This window comes from Drosophila persimilis, unplaced genomic scaffold, assembly GCF_003286085.1.
Source record: "Drosophila persimilis strain 14011-0111.01,24,50 unplaced genomic scaffold, DperRS2 tig00000431-arrow-pilon, whole genome shotgun sequence".
Taxonomy (NCBI): Eukaryota; Metazoa; Arthropoda; class Insecta; order Diptera; family Drosophilidae; genus Drosophila; species Drosophila persimilis.
In genome coordinates, this window is record NW_020825312.1 from 6,580,208 (window position 1) to 6,602,969 (window position 22,762).

The 22,762-nt window shown below is 43.5% G+C and overlaps 3 protein-coding genes across 4 annotated transcripts in view; all 3 read right to left on the reverse strand.

Moving 5' to 3' along the window:
* Positions 1–13,335: 13,335 nt before the first annotated feature.
* On the reverse strand, positions 13,336–15,083 carry LOC6596930 (40S ribosomal protein S12, mitochondrial). Its single transcript, XM_002021802.2, has 2 exons — positions 14,936–15,083; positions 13,336–13,778 (listed from the first exon to the last, which is right to left on the reverse strand). Exons 1-2 carry the CDS (start codon positions 14,985–14,987, stop codon positions 13,408–13,410), a joined length of 423 nt encoding a protein of 140 aa, XP_002021838.1. The 5' UTR covers positions 14,988–15,083; the 3' UTR covers positions 13,336–13,407.
* Positions 15,084–16,476: 1,393 nt separating this feature from the next.
* Positions 16,477–17,684, reverse strand: LOC6596892. Its single transcript, XM_002021803.2, has 3 exons — positions 17,218–17,684; positions 16,913–17,128; positions 16,477–16,810 (listed from the first exon to the last, which is right to left on the reverse strand). The coding sequence occupies exons 1-3, from the start codon at positions 17,560–17,562 to the stop codon at positions 16,574–16,576; spliced, it is 798 nt and encodes a 265-aa protein (XP_002021839.2). The 5' UTR covers positions 17,563–17,684; the 3' UTR covers positions 16,477–16,573.
* Positions 17,685–17,840: 156 nt separating this feature from the next.
* LOC6596893 (serine/arginine repetitive matrix protein 2) overlaps positions 17,841–22,762 on the reverse strand; it is a 45,046-nt gene continuing 40,124 nt past the window's right edge. Inside the window, exons 13-17 of one of the 2 annotated variants that reach the window (XM_026989734.1) lie at positions 21,022–21,106; positions 20,672–20,774; positions 19,529–19,679; positions 18,561–18,712; positions 17,841–18,491 (exon numbers count right to left, since the gene is read on the reverse strand). In XM_026989734.1, coding sequence (XP_026845535.1) covers positions 18,368–18,491; positions 18,561–18,712; positions 19,529–19,679; positions 20,672–20,774; positions 21,022–21,106 — 615 coding nt within the window. In that variant the 3' untranslated portion in view covers positions 17,841–18,367. Of the gene's footprint in view, positions 18,492–18,560; positions 18,713–19,528; positions 19,680–20,671; positions 20,775–21,021; positions 21,115–22,762 lie in introns of those variants that run through there. The other variant, XM_026989732.1, reaches the window with a different exon arrangement.

Sequence of the window (22,762 nt, forward strand, 5' to 3'; positions counted from 1 at the left end):
AAAGTGCAAAATGGGAAACGCAAACGGCTACGCCATTGTCTTTGTCTGCAATTCTGGCAAAAATTATGCCAGAGAATATCATTTCATAATTTTCATTTTCATCTTCAAGACACTTTTTTTTTTTGTATCCTGATTCCTGGAACAAGCAATGCAAATATTTGTCTACAGGACAGCAGATAGAAGGGACAGGGAACAACAAACAGCAACAGCACACGAGACTACGCGACTACGAGACAAAGCCTGACTATCTGATCTGGCGGCCTCAAGTTAATCTCGCATAATATTGCGTGGCCCGGGAGCGTAAGTCCCCCAGGCACAAGTGCCAGATCAGATCCGATCCGATCCGATCTGTGCCTGCGAGGCTGCCAGATCTCGCTCAGACCTCACTGTCTGAGCCATCCGCGTGATCTTCACGGTCACGACCAGGGGCTAGATAAGCTGACTGAATGACTTCCCTAACTGAAAAGTTAAGCGCACGATTGAGCTCAAGTTAAGCTAAGGTCAAGGTTGAGCTTAGGTAGAGAGGTAGAGAGAGAGAGAGCCAACCCCAATACCCCCATCAAAATTAAGGACAAGTGGGGCAAGGGATTTCAATACTTAAGTATTTTTTAAAAACAGATTACTATTACACCCTGTATGGGCATACCCGTCTAAATGTCCACCATGCTAAAAATCATTAAGCCTCATTTCTATATAATTTTTCAGAGTAGTTACAACCATAATAATTTTTGAATTTATTGAAAGTAAACTAATTCAACGAATTGACATTTAACTTTAATAATAATACAAGTTCTGTCAAAAAGTCTACTTAAAATATTAAACTATCTGAAAAAATGCCATAAAACTTAACAGTATATTGGGAGCTATTAGCGCCGCGGAATTTCGTAACGTAACGCCAGTAAAATAGTACGATGCCCCTGCGGATTTAATACGAGAAAAAACAGGAAAGGTTTTTGTGTCTATTAGCAACAAGAATGAACACTTTATATTTCATATATTAGTAAACGAAATTGTATACAGATAGTCCTACCCAATTGGCACAGTTTTCAAATTTTGTAACCCAACCTCGAAAAGGCTTTTGTTTTTGGTAACGTAACGTGAGGAGTACTTATTTACTATGTTACTAGGACTAAAAACTTTTACAAATTTTACGTTTTTATTCTCTTTTTTTACGAACGTAACGTAATGCCGGAATGGAAATGCCCATGTCTCAAAAGTTACATGAATTCCACCTGAACAAGTAGGATAAGTTTTGTTTAAGAAAAGCTAATGCACTGGACAACCATTTGCACAAGTATGGGTGAGCATTTGAAAACTCTCCCTGCTAGAGTAGAATACACCGTAGAAGGTAAGCTTAAGCAGCAATGCCTGAGGCTGAAGCAAGTGTGTGTGTGCGATCGATCGTTGCCATCATCGCCATGCTATGCCATCGACTCCATTGCCATTGCCACGCCACTGCCAGTGATTGCGCCATTTTGCCGTGCTTATCGTGAACGCATAACAATATCGTAAACTCCTCGTAATAAACCGAACTGGTACTGGGAAGCAGAGCGAGAGCGAGCCCAACCAATCAGAGCCGAACCCTTGTGCTCAACTTCATTCTCTAGCGCAACCACAGTCGGAGGGCCCCTAACACACCACCAGATTGAGTCTGCAGCAACTTCATTTTGTTTGCGGGATGAAAACGAGTTTTCGGGCAATGAAATCAGGGTCCATGGGTCCAACTTCATTAAAGCCAGAGACAGAGGCCTGGAGCAGGAGAAGGAGAGGGAGATATGGGAGATGGAGTTGGAGATGGGCTTAGGGAAAATGTGACAGCTGGGCCAGCTGACCCAGTCCATTGTCCAGCCGTGTGGGTGATGCTGCGAATGAGAGGGGAGTCTCTTGCATTTAATAAATAAATAGCAAGCAACAGACATACAGACAGACAGAGAGACAGCCAGATAGACAGCATCGGGGGCACATTTTCATTATTAGACATCGAGCCACAAATGAAAGGGTTTGGTCCGTCCCAGGGTCTCCCTGCCCTGTCCTGCTGTTGCTTAATGATAACAAAGACCGGATGGCGATGGGTTGATTACAAGTGGTCTATCGCTCAATGAGCTGTGGGCTGACCGCAATGCTGACCGCTGCTTTGGTCACTTTTGGCAATTTCCCACAACTGTTTTCTCTCCTTCCGACGAAGCATCAACCCCTTCAGCTTTTTAGCTCCTCAGGACGGAGATACGAGTATTGGGGTGAAAGTTGGGGCTGTTTCCGGAATGACTCGAACACCCTGGACCACCCTTTGCCATTCATCAATTTGGCGCGTTGACACATTTATAGGGCCAGAGACAGTAGTGGAATTAGTTTGTCCCAAATTGGGCTGCCACCCCATCTCCAAATTCATCGATTTGGCGGGACCTGAAGATTAAGAGCACCTGCCCTCTTCGTATGCCTGTGCCTGTACCTATTTATATCTATGTTCCTACTATTACTATCTTTCCATTGGCCATTGTCATTGATACTGAAAATATTTTGTCAATAAGCCGAGAAATTTGAGAAGAAACATTTCCTCAGCAATATTATAAGATTATCGGTGTCTAGCCAACCTCAAATTTGTGGCCAAACAAGTGGAAATGATGCGGAATCGGAATGAAAACGGTATGGGTATGCTCGGTATGTTCTGGCAGAAAGTAGATCAGATCACTTCCTGTGTTACCCTTCGCCGATTATCTTTTTGTCATTATCGGAACATATTCAGGGACGGGACTGTTTGCCAAATAAAGATCGTTGGAGCGTGGAAAAGAGTTTCTCATTCTGTGGTCATTCTGTAGAAGAAGTTCGCTTTCTTTCTATGGGAACTGACCTTCGAAGTATGTCGATCCCCAGCCCCAGCCCTATCGCTATCCTTTTGAAAGGGCACTCTATATGGACGATGGGAGTATATAATATAATCGTAAGTATGCACATATCTATACTTATCGTTCGGTGTATTGTTTGGTATGTCAGCGAAGACCATTAGGTAGGGTTTCCGAACAAATCGCTGGACACAAAGGGGAACACTCACATATGCCACGCCACTCACTCCCAGCCCACACAATACACAACTGCTCTAAGATCTGCTTCGATTCAGCAGATCCCGTCCTAATGATCTTTGGTTCCGGTTGCTCTGTGTTCTTGCATACAATTTGCCACAAGTAATTCTTGCCATGATTAATTAACTCCGATGGCATTTGCATTTCCATTACCAATTCCATTACCATTTGAATCCCAACCGCCCGGACTCTCTCGACTGTGGCTCATGTTGCGTTTTTGTTGTGCGGAGTGTAATCTGAGGCGCTCAATTTTTCGACGCATAATTAGCAAAGGACGAGGACATCAGGAAGAAAGTAGAGAACAGAGGCCTGGTCGGACCACTGGCTGTGGAATTGTTTCGCTGCACGAGCCACACTAATTGTTAGCAGAGGATCGTTTCAATGGAACTCCTGCAGGAAAGTTCCTCAATAGCCTACAGCCTTCAGGCGCGATCCTCGATCCTTTCGCTCCGATCTGAGATACATATATTATATACTCGTAGGATCTGCAGCTTGAATTGAATTTGGTCTCCAATATTGAGAAGTTGGTCCAGATTTAAGATTGTGATTATTTCAGTATGATATCTGGTTGACATTAGAATATGTTTAGCTGAAGAACCAATCTTAAGTTCATCATGTCAGCATTTATGTTGGTTGTTCTTGGCTAAATGATAATATTTATATTGCTAGTTGTAGCAGAAGCTAAGTTACTGGAGATAGTTTTGCTTTCAATGGATAATGATAATTGAGTTGATTTTGTCCCGAAATAATGTGTTTCTTGTATTAGGTACTTAATCAACATTAGTTCAATAATGTTAAGGGAGGCTTAGTTACTTGTGGTAACTCTGCTTCCAGTATATTGATCGAGTTGATTTTGGAATATGTTCCCAAATTGTGGGTTTCCTATGTTAAGTAATTAATATTGTTCTTATATTGTTAAGAAAAGCTTAGTTACTTGTGGAAACTCTGCTTCCAGTATATTGATCGAGTTGATTTTGGAATATGTTCCCAAATTATGGGTTTCCAATGTTAAATAATCAATATTGTTCTCATATGCATAAGATAAGCTGAGTTACATGAGGAAACTCTCCTTTTAGTATGAAGATCGAGTCGTTTTTGGAACATGTTCCTAGATTGTGGGTTTCCTACGTTAAGTATTTAATATCGTTATTATATTGTGAAGAGAAGCTAGGTTATTGAGATAGCTTTGATTTCAGTGGGATAATTGGGTTGATTGAACCTTAATTGTAGGTTCCCTATATTTTATAAATATCAGTCCCAAGCTTAGATACTTGTGATTTACATATCTGCTTCCAGTATGATGATCGAGTGCTTCCATGAGGTATTTGCCGCAAAAGCCGATTTATTTTAGGAGATTCTGGTTACATATACAAAGTTTTCCTTTTTAGATACATCAAAACATTCCACGGGAATGGTTCGTGCCTTTTTCCAAACTAGAGGGGTATATCATAGATGGAACAGAGAAACAGAGTTCCTTGAGACCATTCAATGCAGAAAGAATCACAGCCGAGCGGAGTCTGGCTTCCATTGTTTGGTCCCATTTATGAAAGATGCAAAAACAGCCAACTCATGCTTAAGTGGAAGGCTGCTTAATGAGCGACGGCCCTCGCTGTTGTGTCCAGTGCTCACTGTTTAGTGTCCAGTGTCCAATGTTCGGTGTCCAGTGTGGTCAGCAGCTGGAAGTGAACACATGTGGCAGAGACAGGGACCGGTGAAAGGATTCGGGGAGAGAGAGAGGATCTTTCTTTCATTCCCGCTAGAGCAGAGTAAACAAACGCCACGCCGCACATCCTCATTAATCTCGAGGGGGCGTCAACGCACGCGTGCGTCTGTCGTGAATTGGATAGGGAGTCGCATCGCATCAGATCGGATCGGACAGGGATTTAGATGGAAATTGCTCTGACTCTCTCCGCTTCCATCCTTCAAGTCCTAATACACAACATATTGCAACTTTATGTCGGGGAAATGCTATTCGAAAAGCGATGTATGTATGTATTCGTTGTCTTGCACTTTGTTTTTCCAGCATGAATGGATGGGAAGGAGCAAAAGAAGGAGTAAGCGAGTAAATTCGGGTTCCCAGATCTGACTCGACTCTAAGGAAAACATTATAAGTGGGCACGTGTTTCTGCTTGGCCTGTGCCAGTCTCTCGGGGCTAGAGCGAGCCATACAAACGATTTGTTTTTGTATGACCAACAGGCCTTTGGGCCGGAGAATCATCTTCGTTTGTGGTTTGTTTTTACAAATAAATATTTGTTTTTATTTGCTTAACCGAAAAATTTATGTCGTCTTCCCGGGAACCTTCGGAACACCACAGAAATAGCCATAGCCATAGCCATAACCATAACCGCAACAGGAACTACATACAATGTTGTATAGGCGCCTATAGGCGAGCCTCTTAAGCCTTTCCAGCTGCCCAACGGAAGTGGATCTGGATGTGGATGGGGTCAGGCACGGACACGACTCACACATGTATTGAAGCTTTCTGTTTGTCTCAGGCGCGCAGTCAGCATTTGAAAGCTCACTAATACTGCTACATGGCCATGCATATTTATGTGTAGAAGTCAGCAGGAAGATTCTCTAAATGCAGATTATGATGATGGATGATATGAACAGTATTGAAAGGAACTTTCAAGTCTGGAAATCGGTTGCATCTAGGCCCTTATGATACCATACTCATTGAAATCCTCCTCCATTGTGTTGCATAAGCTAATTGTGTGGGAAGGAGGGAAGGGGAATTGGTTGAGTCTTAAACAGGAAGAGTGGACGTGGATGTGGACCGTCTCGAGCAGTGTCTTTACTCTGGATTAGACTAATTTTTAAATGGAATTTCGAGCTGTTTGGTTCACACCAAATGAGTAGTAGACCTGTACCGAGCTGAACTGGTTTGAGCTGATTTGATTCTCAGCCTGGGCCTGAGAGCCTGAGCCTGAGCCGAGCCCACGCCGAGCTGTGGGCGTGTGCGTGCCATGGATTTCACACAGGAGATCTGTCGAGATCCAGGACGGCTTGCTCGTGTTGGCCAGGTCATCAGGTTCTTCGGCTCTCAGCATGACGAAAGGTAAATTTTGTAAACAATTGTGCTAATTAAGCCAGCCCAATAAAAATCGGCTCACGGCGGTTCAGCTCACGGCTCATGGCTCGAGGTGCAGGCCCTAGGATTGAGCACTTGAACTAAATCCGGTAGCTTAAACGAGTTAAAGGAACTTGAACGGAACTTAATCCCATAAATTTGGGAAAAATACAATTTTAATCAGGTTAATTCGTGTGTAGCGCGACTGTTGCATGGCACTGGACTGGATCAGGACGAGGACCAGGTAGGCGCACGGACAGCCGAAAGGATTAGGCCATCCAGCCAAGGGATTTAGCGCAAAACAGAGGTGAGTCTCGTCCATGCCCCTGTCGCTGTCTTGGCCTGATTATGAATGCGCGCCTGCGACATTTTAATTTAATCTCAGATTACGCACGGACTACGACATCGGCGAATCAAGGCTGCCGGGGTAGAGGATGGTGCCAGGGAGCGAGCAATGGATCAGTCGTCCAGTCCACCAGATTAGGCCACTCGCCTTCTCGTATATTGCCAAATAATGTTGCGGCTCTTGCTCCGGCTTCTGCTACAGATCCGACCCCGAGCCCGGTCCAAGTTCAATTTATTGTTATGCACTACTTATTGCAAAAGTTTCACGTAAATCCGGAAGATTAGATCTTCAGATCCTCGGATCGGCGACCAACGAGCTCAACTGCTCACGAGCTTAGACCAATTGTTAGGTCAATTGAAAAATTACTTGAGTAGAGGCTGTGACGATTATCTGGGCTGGGAATGGGAAATGGGATCACTGGCACAAGGATGTGAGCTGCTGCATAGGTAGATCTGCTGAGGAGACTTGCGAAGCCACTGGTCAAGCCCACTAAAGCTAGTAGTGCCTCCTATGATCTCGCAGCACTCCCAGAGATGATCTCTAAAGATCTGTCAACGCTGAGCAGAGTGCACCGATCTTCCAGTCAGAGAGGGACTGATCAGCCTTGACTTTCGACCCTATCGCTTAAATATTTATAGATATAGATTATTTGATCCCAGATACATAATCAGTCTTTCATAAATGATCAATCTTTGAATACATCAGCTTGGGTATTTATTATTCGTTAACGAAAGGCTCAGACTTCTGCAGGGCTCATCACCCAATTTAAGAGGTGACCAAATTAACCGTCTCTTACCATAGTCTCCCATTCATTGAAAGTTAATCTGTTCTATATTTTATTAGAGATGTATTTCCACATTTCCTTGGCCAATCTTCAACAAAATCTTCTGTATGATTCAGAAATTAATTTTGAAATAGGGATCCATAGGGATCTCCAATCCAAGAGACTTGATTGTGGCTCAAGTCAGCCACGTGCTGCCCACGTGGAATTCGGGAATCGATCGATGAATCTCTGAATCGATCGTGCCGCCCCATAAGGGACTGGATTAGGGCCATGAGCAAACACATTTCGCAGATCTTTGGCGAATTGTCAACACAGATGAAACGGGTAAGCGCAGGGGCCTGTAGGATAGCCCGAGCGAGAGCGTGAGGATGGGGGTAAAGGTAAACATACATACTATACAATACATGAGTCGATCAATCGCCTGGCGAATCAGACGCCGATCGGTTCGGTCTGGGGTTGAAATCAGCAAAGTATCACGATTAGGACGGGGATCACGATCACACATGCGCTGGCCGATGGCGTCCTGATTGACAGTTTTGCCTTCTCACCTGGCGGTGATGGTTCGGCAGATCGTGATCGTGTGCCCTTCTTGCTTGCGATTGGAGTGTGCTCTACACGTGGCCAAGGACAAACATTGGCAGCAGTCTGATATATATTGAGAGAGAGAGAGAGAGAGAGAGAGAGAGAGAGAGAGAGAGAGAGAGGGAGAGAGAGAGGTCTTTGTGTGGTTAGGGCCCGCCCGTCGTTTGTTGTTGTCCTTCGTAGTTTTCTTGTGGATTTTGAGTTTCGATTTTTGTTGGTTTTTGTCTGTCTGATCTCTTTTTGTAGGATATCTTCACTTGATGCCTTTTTTTCTGCAATCGATTACAAGAAAATTATGATGTTCCCGAAGTATAATCTGGGTTGCGGCATCTAGAACCCCGAGCACAGGGTTATGCATCATTATTTGACTCTCACTTGACATCTCGATTGTTCGTAAAGAATGCAGGCACAATGCCTGGAACAACAAGATGCCAATTAGGAGCTGGCATATTTCTGTTTCGGTTCTGCTGAGGATTAACCGTAGGTCCCAGCGGAGTGGGGCTTAGGCTTCGCGCTGATCCGATCCGAGCCTGCCTGTAAGAATTTTTATTGGGAATTGGGTGCTGTACTGGTTGTTGCCATTTTTAGCCAGCGCCATTTTGCTCAGCGGTTACGAGATTCGATTCACATCACGCAAGGGTTGCGTTGCCCGAGGGTTGAACGGGGTCCACCATCACCATCTAAGGGCTGTCATTGTCATCCCCCGTTTCTGCCACCCGTGCCACCCCAATCTGACTGCAATTCGCATGCCCATTCCCATTTCTGAATAGCGAGAACCAGAGAACACGTGTCGATGATTAAATAAAATGTTTGGCAATTCGTCTGGTCAAACTCTTTTCGCATCCATCCCTTCGCCCACAGAAACTCCACTTCCACTCCGATTCCTTGCTCTTAAAACAGCAAAAGGCAAAGGGGGAATGACAGCATCGATTCGATTCGAGCTATATAATTGTATATTCTGGTCAGGGAAGGAACGGACAGTGACTCATTCCCAACAGGCACAAGAGCAGGAGTAGCCGCTGACCACAAAGCTAACCAGCAGTCATATGTACAAGATCTTGAATCGAGTTCCAGCAAGAAGTTTGAGGATAAAGATCTGGAGTAAAAGCAATCATTAAAGGATGGTTTCTCATAGGAGCTCACCAAATGAAGATAAAAATAGACAGCATAGATTGTCGAATCGAAAAACTATGTATGCTCTTTAGAAACATGTCTCTCTCTCTAAGTCTTATTTTCGGAATAAGCCGGTCACATCGTACCACTATATTGTGTATTTAGATACATACCCTCAGATACCCTCATAGAAAAATGTCATACCAAAAATTAAATTGCAAGTAAAGTAAAATGAGTCCTTTATTTTGAAGCATTAGTTTCGATAGGAAAAAAAATAATATTAATAGTTATTAGAGAAAGGAGGAGAACCTTACACTAATCGCATTTTGACATTGGAGTTCCTGTCTTACACAATCTGCAACGCTCTTTTCCCCCAAATACCCGCGAATGTCCCACTTTATTGGCTGAAAACTGTTTTATGGGGAATCTAGGGATACTATCGGGCTGTTCTCCCTTTGTACAGTTGATATTCCGATTTTAAATATAACGAGGGGGAACGTTGTGAGTTGCTGCGGACACCGCAACTCTACGGTTATACCCGATACTAAGCCAGTATGGCTCTCCTCCGGCAGACGCCGCTAATATTTAACGACACGACAAAGAGTGCGTGCGAGAGAGACAGAAAATCAGTCTGAGCGTGACGTCGGGCGCTGCGTAGCCACTGCAAATTGATTTGTTCCTTTTGGCTATAAAAATGATCTGATCTGATCCAGATTCAGCAATCTAATAGATATGGTCATTATCTATGATTCTGCGTTTTTAGTTTTCTCAAATCTGCAATATTGTGGATGCAACAGATTTTCGTCCTTTGTGGGGGCGGATGGGGGTGGGGCGAAATTCTGAGATATACGTTTTATAGTGACATCTTAAAGGAGTGTGTGTACCAAATTTGGTTACTCTAGCCTTAATAGTCTCTGAGATTTGTGGTTGCCTCAGATTTTCGTCCTTTGCGGGGGCGGAAGGGGGTGTGGCGAAATTTGGACATGAAACGGTCAAGGTCCGATATCACAGGAGTGTGGATACCAAATTTGGTTGCTCTGGCTTTTATAGGTTCTGAGATCCTTGAACTCATATTTTGCAATTGGCAAAACCGACCATGAAACCTGTGTGTTAGAGTGAGACAGAGCGAGAAAGAGTGAAATTGTTTTCGTGATTCTGGCTATAATAATTATACGATCTGGTTCAGATTTTGCACTCTTAAAGATATAGTCATCTTCTACGATTCTGCGTTTTTAGTTTTCTCGTATCGTCGAAATTGTGGATGCCACAGATTTTCGCCCTTTGTGGGGGCGGAAGTGGGCGGGGCAAAGTTTTGAAATATTTTTGGAGCAGTGACATATCACAGAAGTCTGGATCCAAAACATCGTTGTTCTAGCTCTTATAGTCTTTGAGCATTAGGCGCTGAAGGGGACGGACAGACGGACAGACGGACGGACGGACAGACAGACAGGGCTCAATCGACTCGGCTATTGATGCTGATCAAGAATATATATACTTTATAGGGTCGGAAACGATTCCTTCTGGACGTTACACACATCCACTTTTACCACAAATCTAATATACCCCAATACTCATTTTGAGTATCGGGTATAAAAATAGTGGGCCACGAAAATATTAAATTTAAATATGTACAAGATCAAATATTTTCATATTGATGGTAAGGGAAACAATTTTGTTTTTACAATTTCCACTTTCGGTGAAAATCTATTATAATACATTTTTAAATCTCGATTTCTCTGGTTGTACTTATGTATGTATGTGTTTGGGTTTTATACAAAATGGTTTGCAACAGCCTGCCCATTGTTGGACCAACTTTATTCTCCCCAACTTTCACAACCAAGAAAAGAAAAACCATGGAATTCAAAACATCATCTCCGTACAATATTCCTTACCATATATGAGCTAGACTTGCAAGTGAAATATTTAATCCAATAAAAGTCGCTTAATTAATCAATCGATGGAGAGATTAACCCTATCTTAGAAAAAAGAACAACCAGTTGTCGACAGAACGGCTATGCTTCTGCTTGTTATAGCATTTCCAATCAGTAAATAAATATCGTGCGTATGTACATATGTACCTTGAAGGGAATGAACATTCGAAAGGAGTTGAAAATAATTTACATAAATACGTCGAAAGACAAAGCTCTGCCAAATCTTGACCTAAATTTTAAACCTTTTATTCCAAACCTTCAGGCAACGGGTTAGCTAAATCCTGATAAAGTGATTCCAAGACAGATCGGTTGAGGATTGCTTCTTCCAGGACTGACAGAAAGATGGAACAGAACCACCTTCGAGAACCTTTGGCTATTCATTTCAGCCAAAAAGAACTTTCGAATTTTCCCAGATTTTGGCCAATTCAATTGGCTGGCCGCAAACGTGTGAACACTTGGATGATTGTCCAGTAATGCGGTGGATCATTTTTCATTTCACAAATTTTACAGTTATTATGAGAGACAAAGGTGGCAACAAAAGCGATAGAAAGCAGCAAAAATATCCTTTAAGACGGGGCTCGGATTCAAGGGAAGTTGAGGAGGATAATTATCTGGTTGCTGGGTGCTGGCTGTTGGCTGTTGGCTGTTGTTGGCTGTCGTGTCCTTTCGCATGTGTTCGGACAATGACATTTTTATTGATAAAAATTATGCACGCTCGAGGACAAAGGCAAGCCCTGTCGATGCTTCGTCTTAATGTTGGACAACTTGACTCAGCACAAAATCAAAACGAACGATCCTAAGACAATGGCCCAGGAGCAGGACTCGGACTCTGAGACTCCTGCCTCTCCTTCTTCATCTTGTGGCTGCTGCTGCTGTCATAATGTCTCAATCAGGCAGAGAACATGCAGATAACGGTAACGTTCGCTCTGTCGCTGTCCCAGGACCTTTGTGTACACAGTGTCGCGCTGATGGACACAGGAAAAGGATTTCTGTGGTCACCGAACTGTCATCCATCCAATGGATGGCGACAGCGACAGCCCCGGCGTCGGCTCACTTAAAACGGATCTTTCCATTTCTTTGTCTAACTCCTTCTTCAGCCATGCGTGATGGCTAGTTGGTAGGTGGGTTAACGGTTGACGGCCAACGGGTAACGGTTAACGGTGAATCCTTTGCTGGCCAGAGCCGACCCGAACCGAAACGAGCCAGAGTTCCCTTTGATGGACACCGACCGACAGACAGTCAATGAAGAAATCTCAAAAATACTCGTAACGGAGTACGAAACAAATGTTAAGACCAAATTCATTTAAATATATTGTTTTCGCCAATAGAATCGGATTTGTGTCATAGATATGGGAACTCTTAATAGATTTATGACAAACAGTAATATAATCATATTTTTGGAGGGCTTTTTGTTCAATCAACAACGGTTCACTCAGATCTAAAAAGATATGTATAAGGATAGCATGAAGTTATAATTTTTAAAGCTCACAATATCCGATGGACGTTTACGTCCATACTGAGCATTGGCTATGCAAAGTAAAATGCCCAAATTAGATTATTTAATATTAATTTGGAATCTATACATTGGACTTTCAATTCTTTAAAATATATTTTTTAACAGTCATTTATAATATCAAGGGCATTTATCATTGTTCTTCTGCTTCTGCAATTTTTTGGGTATCCAGACTTAAAATGCAGAAACAAGAATTAAATGAAAGTGGCACGGGAGTGAAATTGTATCCACATTTCAAATATATCCTAAATGTTTGTTTGGAGTATATGTTTTTTCCCCGTCTCAAATTCATTTTTTGAATCCACAAACAATGTGTGGACTCGTCAATATGTAGAGGTTTAAGCTCTGTTTGACTTTGATATTGTTTTATATGCGTTTCCCTGGATGCTGCATTTGTAGCAACCAACCTTTAGTAGAACGCCAAAAAGGCCACAGCAAGAGCAGTGCCCTGACTGGGATACTCTCACATATTCTGACGAAATTACCAATTATTGTAGCCTTTCCAGAGCCAACTGTGAAGAGTGGGCGGGGCGAGGAGACGCCCGTTTCAGCTAACGATTATTTGGCAGAAAATTTGGCAATTCTCTTAAAAAGCCAACACGACACGGACAACCAGATTCGATTCCGGCAAAATGGATTTATCTACTAAAGCGTAAAAATGCAGTTAAATTCCCTGTGGTATGTACAGGACAGGCCCCAGGTAGAAGTGACGTGACGTCCTGTTGACTTAAGATTGCGACGACAAGGGAAGAGGCGAACAAGAAACAGTATAAGGAGTGCTCATTGCAGGGTACGGTACACGGGGTACAGGATCGGATCCGAAAGACCCTCCCCGCTTTGTCAACTTGTTGCTACTTACACTAAGCCGACTGAGCTGCATAATTTTCCATAAAAAAACAATAATAACACAATGCTGGATGGGCTGCTGACTGGCATCTTTGTTTGGGGGGGGGTTACGTATCTGTACAAATGTGCTGTATGCTATAGGAACTACAGGCTCTTCTTGATGACGTGCGCCAGGTCGTAGACACCGCGCACCGCCTTCAGCTTCACGCCGGGCACATCCTGCAGCCTACCGACGCGACAGAGAACGATGTTGTGCTCCTGCAGATTGTGCCCAATGCCGGGGATATAGGCCACCATCTCCTTGCCGGTGGAGAGGCGCACCAGGACACACTTGCGGTTGGCCGAGTTCGGTTTCTTGGGCTTCTTTATCAGCGTCTTCAGGACGACGCCCTTGGCAAAGGGCTTCCCATCCAGCGGCTGGCGTGGCGGCCTCGTTTTGATGTGGGGTCCAGTGCGATGCATTTGATTTAGTGAGGCCATGCCGCGCAAGGCGCTCACATAGCCGCTCTGCATGGCTGCAAAACAGTAGAGATTCGGCATTAATGATTGGTTCAAGTCAATTCTAGCACAACTGTACTGTTGTGCACACATTTCCCAGGTCGGGGTTTCTCTCAGAGGAACAGACAAAGGGTCAGACCAGACAGTTGGCCGGCCAACGAGATTGACAATGCCCGATGGGCCCTTTGTTGTGGCTAATCTCTGTGAAAATCGAAAATGATTGTGCAGCAGCCTCTGCATCAGTGCAAAATCTTTGACAATGTTCTGCTCTGCCTGGGATCGCCAATAATTGCAGCCAAATGACGCGCATGCGCAAATGTCCAGCAATGCATCGGAGGTGAACAAAAGGCCGCTCTCCTCATGGCTCTCAAGCCTTTCATTTCATGATTGAGAGAGTATGACAATGGCGGGAGGATCCGTCGTCCATCGTCCATTCTCTGAGTTTAAATTGACAGCATTTTCAATTATAAATGTAAATGCCACACACCGACCGACGCGCTGGTCGACGATCGCAGGTAATAATTTCCATATTGCGGATTTTAAGCAAGAGCTATGCTCGACATTTAGATACAAAGGAAAAAGGGCGGGCAAAGAATGCCGGACAATGGCCAGTGCTGATCCACACCTGTGGCTGTGGACCGTGTGGGTCCGGTCAGTGTTTGTTCGGTGTGTTTCATTGTGCTGGCCATGCAAAATTCCCATTGTCGATGCTGTTTGCGATATTTTTTGGCATTTGACAGCACTTTCGCTAGCAGGGTTTTAATTATTTTTTTAATTAAAACCCATCAGGGGGACACATGGGAAAGCGGCAATGAAAATATTCACAAGCAGCAGGCTCGTGGAGGTGGAGGGCCCGTTCTCGAAATGGATGTGGAAGCGAGCCGTAAGCAAGTCGGCCACGCGCACACGGCCGAAAGAGTTGCGATTGAATGCTGTGCTGCAGTGGGCACTGCACATTGAAAAACAAACACTTTATACAAATCATTGTGGGCACGACGCGACAAGGATCGCTGGATAAATACTTGCACAGACGTCGAGGGGGAGAAATGCGCACAGTCATTGATTGTAAAAACAGAAGACCAGACCAGACCGATCCTGAAGGGGCTGTCTGGAGGGACCCTCTGCAAAATAGATAGGACAGTCAAGTTTTTGGCCAACTTGCAGGCAAACTTACCCTGCGCCGTCAATTGTTTCGTAATGCTGAATGTTTGCCGCAGGAAGTTCATGTTGTTGCTGTGACGTCGGTATCACTTGCCTGTTTCCAAGTTTAATTGGTTAGTGTCCAATCAGTCGGTAGTGTGTAAAATTTGATAGTTAAGCTCCTTTTTAATTTATAAAGAGCTTGAAATTAGTAATTAATAAAAATATATTATTGTGTTCCGCGGACTTATCGATAAGATATACGGTCTGACCCTGAGAAATATACCGCAAATATACTGACGAATTATTTGCAATCAAGCTGCACAATATCATAATTTTATTAATTTCCTGCATGACTGGTTAATTTCAAGTTGTCATATTTATTGAATTGCTTATAAAATAAGGTTTAAACAGAAACGGTCAACAACAATTTCCACAAAATGAATTTCCTTACAGGGTAACAGCTGGCGTGTAACTACACATGTTATACATTTTAACTACATATTTATGTAATTACCCTAAGCGACACCTGGAGGGGAAATGAGTACGTTTCGAAAATTTTTGTTCCGTTTTTTAATTTTTGTATAAGCCACATGAAAGCCCACCGTTATCCACTATTTGAGTTTTTCTTATGGCAAACAATTAGAAATTCGATGCTGATCACGAATTAGTACTCGATGTGGCCTGAGACATGGCTCTAGATGGCATTTCTACACAGTTTCTATGTTGGTGCATTGCACAAGAAGGTGAGTCCATAACGCGCTTTCAAATATACTAGAAAATACTGTGAAAAGTATAAACACTTGCAAGGTGTGTTTCCCTAGGGTATGCCGAATGTTGCGCATCCCGCGCCATGGTGTGCGCCAAATAGAAATTGTTTGATAGTGAATGAGCGAAAAGAAATCCATTGATTCCAATTATTTAAATGATGCACGTAGGTACGATTTGAGAGCGAGTATTCAAAAAACCTGAGTATTAATGTTTCTATACCTTTGGCCATTTGTAAGTACTGTTTAATTTAATTTTTTGTATAAAATGTGGTTTTAAAAAAGGTCTGCAAAACTTAATTTTTTTCCGACATGGCAGGGATGTACACAGAGATGAATTTTCGTGTGAAGCTTATCGCCGTTGTTGTTGTTGTCCTGGCCATTTTTTCCGAGCCCAATTTGAGGTTGGGTTAAAATCAAATTATTTGTAAAGAAAGCAAAAGTTAAATTACCCTGATATACATAGATGTCAAGTTTATGTTAATGCCTCCATAAGTCATCTATTTTTTTTCCTTTTGCAATTAAGGTTCGTTTCGTTGTATAAAAAGCCGTTTACTTTTCATTTCGTCAACGAAAATGTTTTCGCGGTTTGAAAACGAATAAATCTTGCGGAATGAAAAAACGGGAGCCCCAGTTTATGTGTATTCAAAAGTAAATCGGAAAACGTTTGTGAATGTGAAAAACGGAGCCGGGCTGATTATAATCAAAATCGCGCATATGTACATATAGCTTGCAGCCGACCTCTGTAATGGCTTGGACTAGATTCAGAAGACGCTGTCGAACTCCTCAATGGAGTTTTCTAAATAAATACTGAATTTTACCAAATATTTAATACCCAAACTATTGGATTGAGTGTGTGCAATAAAAGCTATTAAATTTTGAGTTTCCTTGTTCCATTGTTATCCTTAAAACAGCTCTACGACATCGTCCTCGATTTCGAAAATGGAATAGTCGCTGGTGCTACCGAACATCCACCAGTGGCGCAGTATGTTGCGAATGAGCAGGCAGCGCGTCGTCACGAACTCGAAGAAATGGAAGAAGAGAGCGCTGGAGGTCAGCAGGGCACAGGAGGCGATGAATACCTCCTGGACGGTGAGCTGTTCGGCGCTGCCCTGGTTCAAGGTCTCCATGCACTGCAGCACCTGTACACAAGAAAATAAGCGCAGATAAGCAGTGATCGGGCCACGAAACAGGAGGACCGTGAGCAGACGACTCGGCCGGCAAGGAGCACAGGCGGTCCTCACCTGCTGCAAGATGATGTGTCCCAGCGGCATCAGCGAGAAACTGAACATCACGTGCTTCACAATGAGACCACAACAGCGGCCACACCAGAAGGTGCGCATCATCTTCTTAACGCTCATCCGCTCCTCGGATAGATCGAAGACAGCATTGCAGATCTCGCAGCGATTGTCATGGCGGTGGACGATCCATCGCCGCAGGCACTTCAGGTGTATGTAGCCCTGAAATATGATCACCATATGACATAACAGCATCCCCTTAGCCCTCTCCCGCAACTCTCTCTCTATCTCTCTACCCCGGTATCACTTACCACACTGCCCTTGCACTTGCACGGACAGTTGATGATCTCCATATCACTTCGGTTCCAGCGGCAGATGCGGCATGAATTTCCGTTCTCGTTGGCTGAGTGAACGCTCTCCTGCAATTGCGAGTGCGCTCCAAACGTTGGAACGCTCGTCGGCAGGGGAGACGGATCACTGTCTATGACACCATTTGCCGCAGAATCATAAGCGACCTGGCTGCTGGAACCAGGTTCGGTGGCAGCCATCTCGGGTGCCGTCGCCGTCGTTGACGTCCTCCTGTCGCCCAGAACAGTGTTGAACAAGCGACAAGCCGTTGACTCTGAAATGACGGGAAGCTGCTGGCGATGGGCCATGCCAATCGGCTCCTCCCAATGTGTGTGGTCTTATAGGGGCAAGTCCTGGTGGCGCGGTGTGTAAATACTAAATTTTCATTTTTACATCAAATTTTGCACAGACATTTTACAGTACGTCAGACGTCAGATAGTCATTATTCGGTTTGATTCCTGTTCATGTTTTGTTTTAAATTTCTAAATTTTACGGCAAATACCCAAATTTACCCAAATTTCCATACGAAATGGGAATCAATCCAAATCCATAAAAAAATGAAAATAAATATGGAAACGGGAACACATGAAGTTACATAGAATATGTTTATTATTACAGTAGTAATTCATAAAGGTTAGTAGCCGAAGATCTCGTTCTGAGAAGATCTTCGCGTTGCTTCTGCTTCTTCTTCTCCGATTTTACAATTAAAATTATGACAAAGAAATAAATCAACAATTATTGCATAGTTTCTGCTGCGCGTTCGATAACAAATAATAATGTGTAATAGTAATAATAATAATAGTAAAAAATTAAACAAACAAAAAAAAAACGTACAAGTTGCTGGTTCACGTTAGACGAGCCTGCGCTGCCATTTGCGGTTCCGTTTTACAGTTAGATTGGGTGTCAAGTGGTTGTGTGGTGCGGTCCTTGGGTTGCGAGTGGGTGAAATGCTCAGTTGTGTGATGGTCTCGTTTGTGGGCAGGAGGAAACTGCTTAAAATTTAATGAGTGGTTTGCTGTTGCTCTTTCTATTGAGAGTTGTTGAGTTGACTGCTGTGACCTTTACTTCCTTGCTGCTTCTTTGAGGGCGCTGCGATGCTGATGCTGCTGCTGCTCACTGGCAATTGCGGAAACGACGATATATGCTCTGGACATAGACAAAAACGCACTTCCAATCGGGGCGGCTCATCTCCACCATATCCTCCACATCCAGCAGCGGCGCTATGCCCGCCTTCTCGCTGTGGGTAAACGTGAAATTAAAGTTACATTACAGTCACGATAATACAGTATATCAGTACAGTACTCACTCAGCAACACTGAAGGCCACCTCAAAGTTGTGTCTGCGCGTCTGTTTGGTTAGTGTACTGTAGTCAAAAGCATCTGGCAAGAAATGGTGGATTAGCGCACAAAAGGCCAAGCCGTCTGACCAGCTCGAGCTAAAGTTGCTTATTTGAACGTTCTGTGGATAACAGGCAAAACAAATTCGAATGAGTCGGCTCGGAGGGGGGCAGTTTTTGGGGAAGCGAACGAGCGATCGAGCGTTTGGTTGATATTGGTTGGTATTTGTTTTGATGGCGCCTGAGCAAAAGCATTAGGTTCTCCAGCCCCAGCCCAAGAAGTGAAACAATCAAACTAAATGAACAAAAAAAGTTAAGCGGCAACAGTCGGAACAATAGCAACAACAGCGGCGGCAGTAGTGTAATTCGAATGGTAAGCGGTAAACAGTAAACGGTAAAGCAGTATTCGGTAAGCGGCTACAATCAATAAAGCAGTCCAGACACACCTAAACTGCTTGCTTCCTCTCATGCTTCTTTAACTGCTTTCATTGCTTCATAATCTTCTTCGTCACCTGCTTCTACTGCTTGCTTGCTTGCGTGTGTGTGTCTGTATGCAGAGGCGTGTGAGATCGTGGTCTCGGTGTGCGGCTGTGAGTGTGTTTGTGTTATGTGTGTGTGCGTGTGTGTGTGTGTGAAGGAAGCTTTCAAGCGCTGTTAGGAGCTTTTTCTTGTTTTATTTTTAAATATTTGTTTTAAGCTGATTGTTGGATTTGTCGTTAGGTGTTTTTTTGTTTGGGTTATGGGCAAACTAAAATCGGAACGAACGAAACTGTACAAGTAATAAACAAGGAAATCAAAATCAAAGATAGGGAATAACACAAAAATTAACGGTGCGTGGGTCTATGGCTGTGGCTTTCGGCAATTGCGTTTGCGTTTTGGCTTGGCTCTTATATTTTTTTGGTTTTTTTTTTGTTTTGTTGGTTTAGGTTTTCGGATACCTCGTATTCCTGCGTTTTGTGCTGACACCACTGCAGAAGCTGATCCTTGACAGTGGCAGCGCGCGCATTTAATGCCGGATCGGTAAATTTGAACAGCGGCTGTGACGAACCGCCGCCGGGGGTCGTGGGTGTGCTTGTTGTTGGAGATGATCTGAACAAAATGATTCAAGGTGGGAGGGTGGCAGACGTTTTAGCGAAACTCACACAACAAAATAGTTTTTCATCTTCTTAGGTTCTGTTTTTGTTTTGTAATGTATTGTATTTTTTTTTTTACTTATACTGAGTGTTCGATTTGTGTTTGTATTGGTTTTAGTTCGTATGTGTTAAGGTGTGTGGGCGTACAAAAGTGTGGGTTTGGATGTGTGTGTGTGTGTGTGTGTGTATATATTCTTTTTGTGTTAGCTAGAGAAAAACAACAAAAGATATTTAATAACTTGAAAGTGGAACAGCTAACGCCGATCTCATGTTCGTTTATGTCTGGAAACACAGAAGATCCAGTAAGATACAGAGACAGATACATATAGAGGAATAGAGGGAGAAAGACAGTCAGAGAGAGAGCGAAGTGCAGAGAGAGAGAGAGAGGGATCACTGATTTCACATAGAGGACAGACAGGCATTCACTCTCTCATCAACATAATCTGAGCTTTGCTTTTGGGGACAGCAACACTACAACAAAACCTTCATGGACAGAAAGAGCACAGGAACAGAAACAGCCACCATAAAGGATCAGATCAGATCAGACGTACCCAGTGAGAGTATCCGCGATCGTTTAGAGAGTGGGTGAAAAAGTATGCTTGTATGTTGGATTTCAGGCGTGTGCATGGGTGTTGGTGTGCGTGTGGGTGTCGGTGTGGGTATGGGTATGGGTGGTGCACCAATAACCAATGTGTGGGTTGTGGGTGGGTGAAGGGCACGGAGAGGCAATCAATCACAATCGCAGTTGGAGCCCTGAAAAGTGGGCAATAGCTGTGGGCTCTGGTATTGATTGCTTTCCCTCCCGCCACAACTCGAATTAAATGTACATATGTATGCATGTTTGTATGTATATGTGCACTCACTACAATATGTTTACATGTACATATGTGGTTTATATGTAAGTTCTTATGTGTATAATATATGTACTATATGAAAATTGGAACTTACTTTTGGGCTTGTTGGGCGGCCGCCTGCTTATCAAGTTGCTTGAATTTGGCCAAGGGCGAAATGTTCTTCGAGGCAGCGCTGCCGCTCACCGTGCGCGTGGTAACTGTAGTGAAGAGATAGAGAGATACATACATATCAGTGCATGCAGTTCATGGTATATTTATACAAGGTGAGGAGCTCTCAGAGATCTTTCCCTAATAGTTTGGACAGCCGCCTTGCCTTCCTTCACCAAGGCGTATTTTTGAGCTCTCTCTTCAGATTTTGTATCCATGCATCTCATACTTAGTACGCAAAAGGATCAAAAACTGAATGGAGCGAGGTGGGTCGGGCCCGTTGTGCCGCTCTCTTACCTTTTGTGGTTGTTGTGGTGACGCCATCCTTCGACTTGGTCTCGCTGCGCTGTTCGCTGGTGGTGGAGCTCTGCTGCCTGTTCTGCTGCGCTGCTGTGTGTGAAGAGAGTTTTTAGTGCGTTTTGATCGTGTGTGGACAGGCGGCAGGCAGCGCGAGGAAAAGAGAGAGAAGCAAACATTACAATGATTAGTTGGGTCTGGGCATGCACAAAGTAAAAATCAATTACATAACTATTTGAATACACAAAAAAGTAATCAGGTGAGAAAATCAATCAACATTGGTGGTTATTCATATTACATATGTGTTTTGTATCTGGCAGGCAACAAAAATGTACGTTACACACTACGGAACGTGGAAAACAAAGCACACATTCGTTGGTTTCCTTTATTTTTTGCTGTTTGTTGGTTATGTTGAGCGCTACATACAAAAAGGTACAGCTACGAAGTTATTCAAAAAACAAGAAAGGCAGGCTTCGGTGACTTCCGAAGCTTTCGATACCCTTGCAGATCGGCATTGTAAATATGTATGTAGATTTTGATCAAAATTGAATGTGTTATGCTAAGACTAACTACTATTTTATTTATTATAGGTATGTGTCTACTGAGGAACAGACAGACGGACAAACAATGATCAGGATTACTTGACAACAGAGTGCCTTCTGCTAGGGTGTAGTAATTGCATAATTTAAGGCTACAACAGACGTACATCTGCTGGTGGGTTGGCAACTCTGTCTGAAGCATGTGCCCCCGCATTATCCCAGCTAAGAAACGCACTACGCACATGGAACGATCAAAAACGAGGAGGGGAATGGTGGGTGTTATGGCAAAAAACAACACAAAATGGCAGCGCAGATCGTCGCTGATGGTGTGGCTGAGGTGGTGGTGTGGTGGTGCGGCGGCTGCTGGAGTTTGGAGTTGGTTCGGTGTGGCCAGCTCTGTCGCTGCTGGTGTTTTACTTTGCTTATGCTAATGGCTACGGGATACTCGTAATTTACATAGTATGTATGACATGCACGATTATGGCTACGAACAAAAAAAGGTAAAAACGAAATAACGAACGAACGCATGCGGTGTATGGAGTAGGGGGGACAGGAGCAGGTCAGCAGTCTGAGCGGCAGCTGCTGTCGACAACAAAAATCAAATGAAAAATCATATACAATTTCTCCTCATCTCAAGTGGGTGGGTGGGATTCGGGTGTGCGTATGGGGGGAAATATATGTACAAAGAGAGAGAGAGAGAGAGAGAGAACAAGAGAGAGCGAGAGAGTGGGGAGGCAACAAGGGGTTTAATGCTTCCGATTTGTGCTGCATTTTGCGCTGGACCAACCAACCAACCAACCAACCAATCAACCAGTCAGTCAATCAATTAACTAATCAATCAATCAATCAACCAACCAACCAATCAACGAACAAAAGAGAGCAAAACGTTTAAGAACGGAACGAAAACTAACGAAACATAACGTAACGCAACGAAATGGGTGGTACAAAACGTAAGGAAACGAAACGAAACGCATAGGGAATAAGCGACACATTTTTAACGGTTTGTCTGTCTGTATGTCAGTGTGTGGGTTCTGTGTGGGCGAGTGGGTGGAGAAATATACAGGCAATATTTACACACATATACATATATGCAAACCATATAAATATATTAGAATATAGTATATACGGTACAGTACACTCGTTGACAGCTAATTGTGGAAACTTTGTTCCTTTTCAAAATTCCATTTTAACACGAAATTTAT

Excerpts from the sequence above, each read along its gene's own strand:
- LOC6596930 (XM_002021802.2), bottom strand. The coding sequence starts at position 14,987 with ATGAACTTCCTGCGGCAAACATTCAGCATTACGAAACAATTGACGGCG. Across the intron at positions 13,779-14,935 it reads GAAACAATTGACGGCGCAGG|CCATGCAGAGCGGCTATGTG; the intron begins GTAAGTTTGCCT and ends ACTGTTTTGCAG.
- LOC6596892 (XM_002021803.2), bottom strand. The coding sequence starts at position 17,562 with ATGGCCCATCGCCAGCAGCTTCCCGTCATTTCAGAGTCAACGGCTTGT. Across the intron at positions 17,129-17,217 it reads GCAAGTGCAAGGGCAGTGTG|GGCTACATACACCTGAAGTG; the intron begins GTAAGTGATACC and ends ATCATATTTCAG. Across the intron at positions 16,811-16,912 it reads GACACATCATCTTGCAGCAG|GTGCTGCAGTGCATGGAGAC; the intron begins GTGAGGACCGCC and ends TCTTGTGTACAG.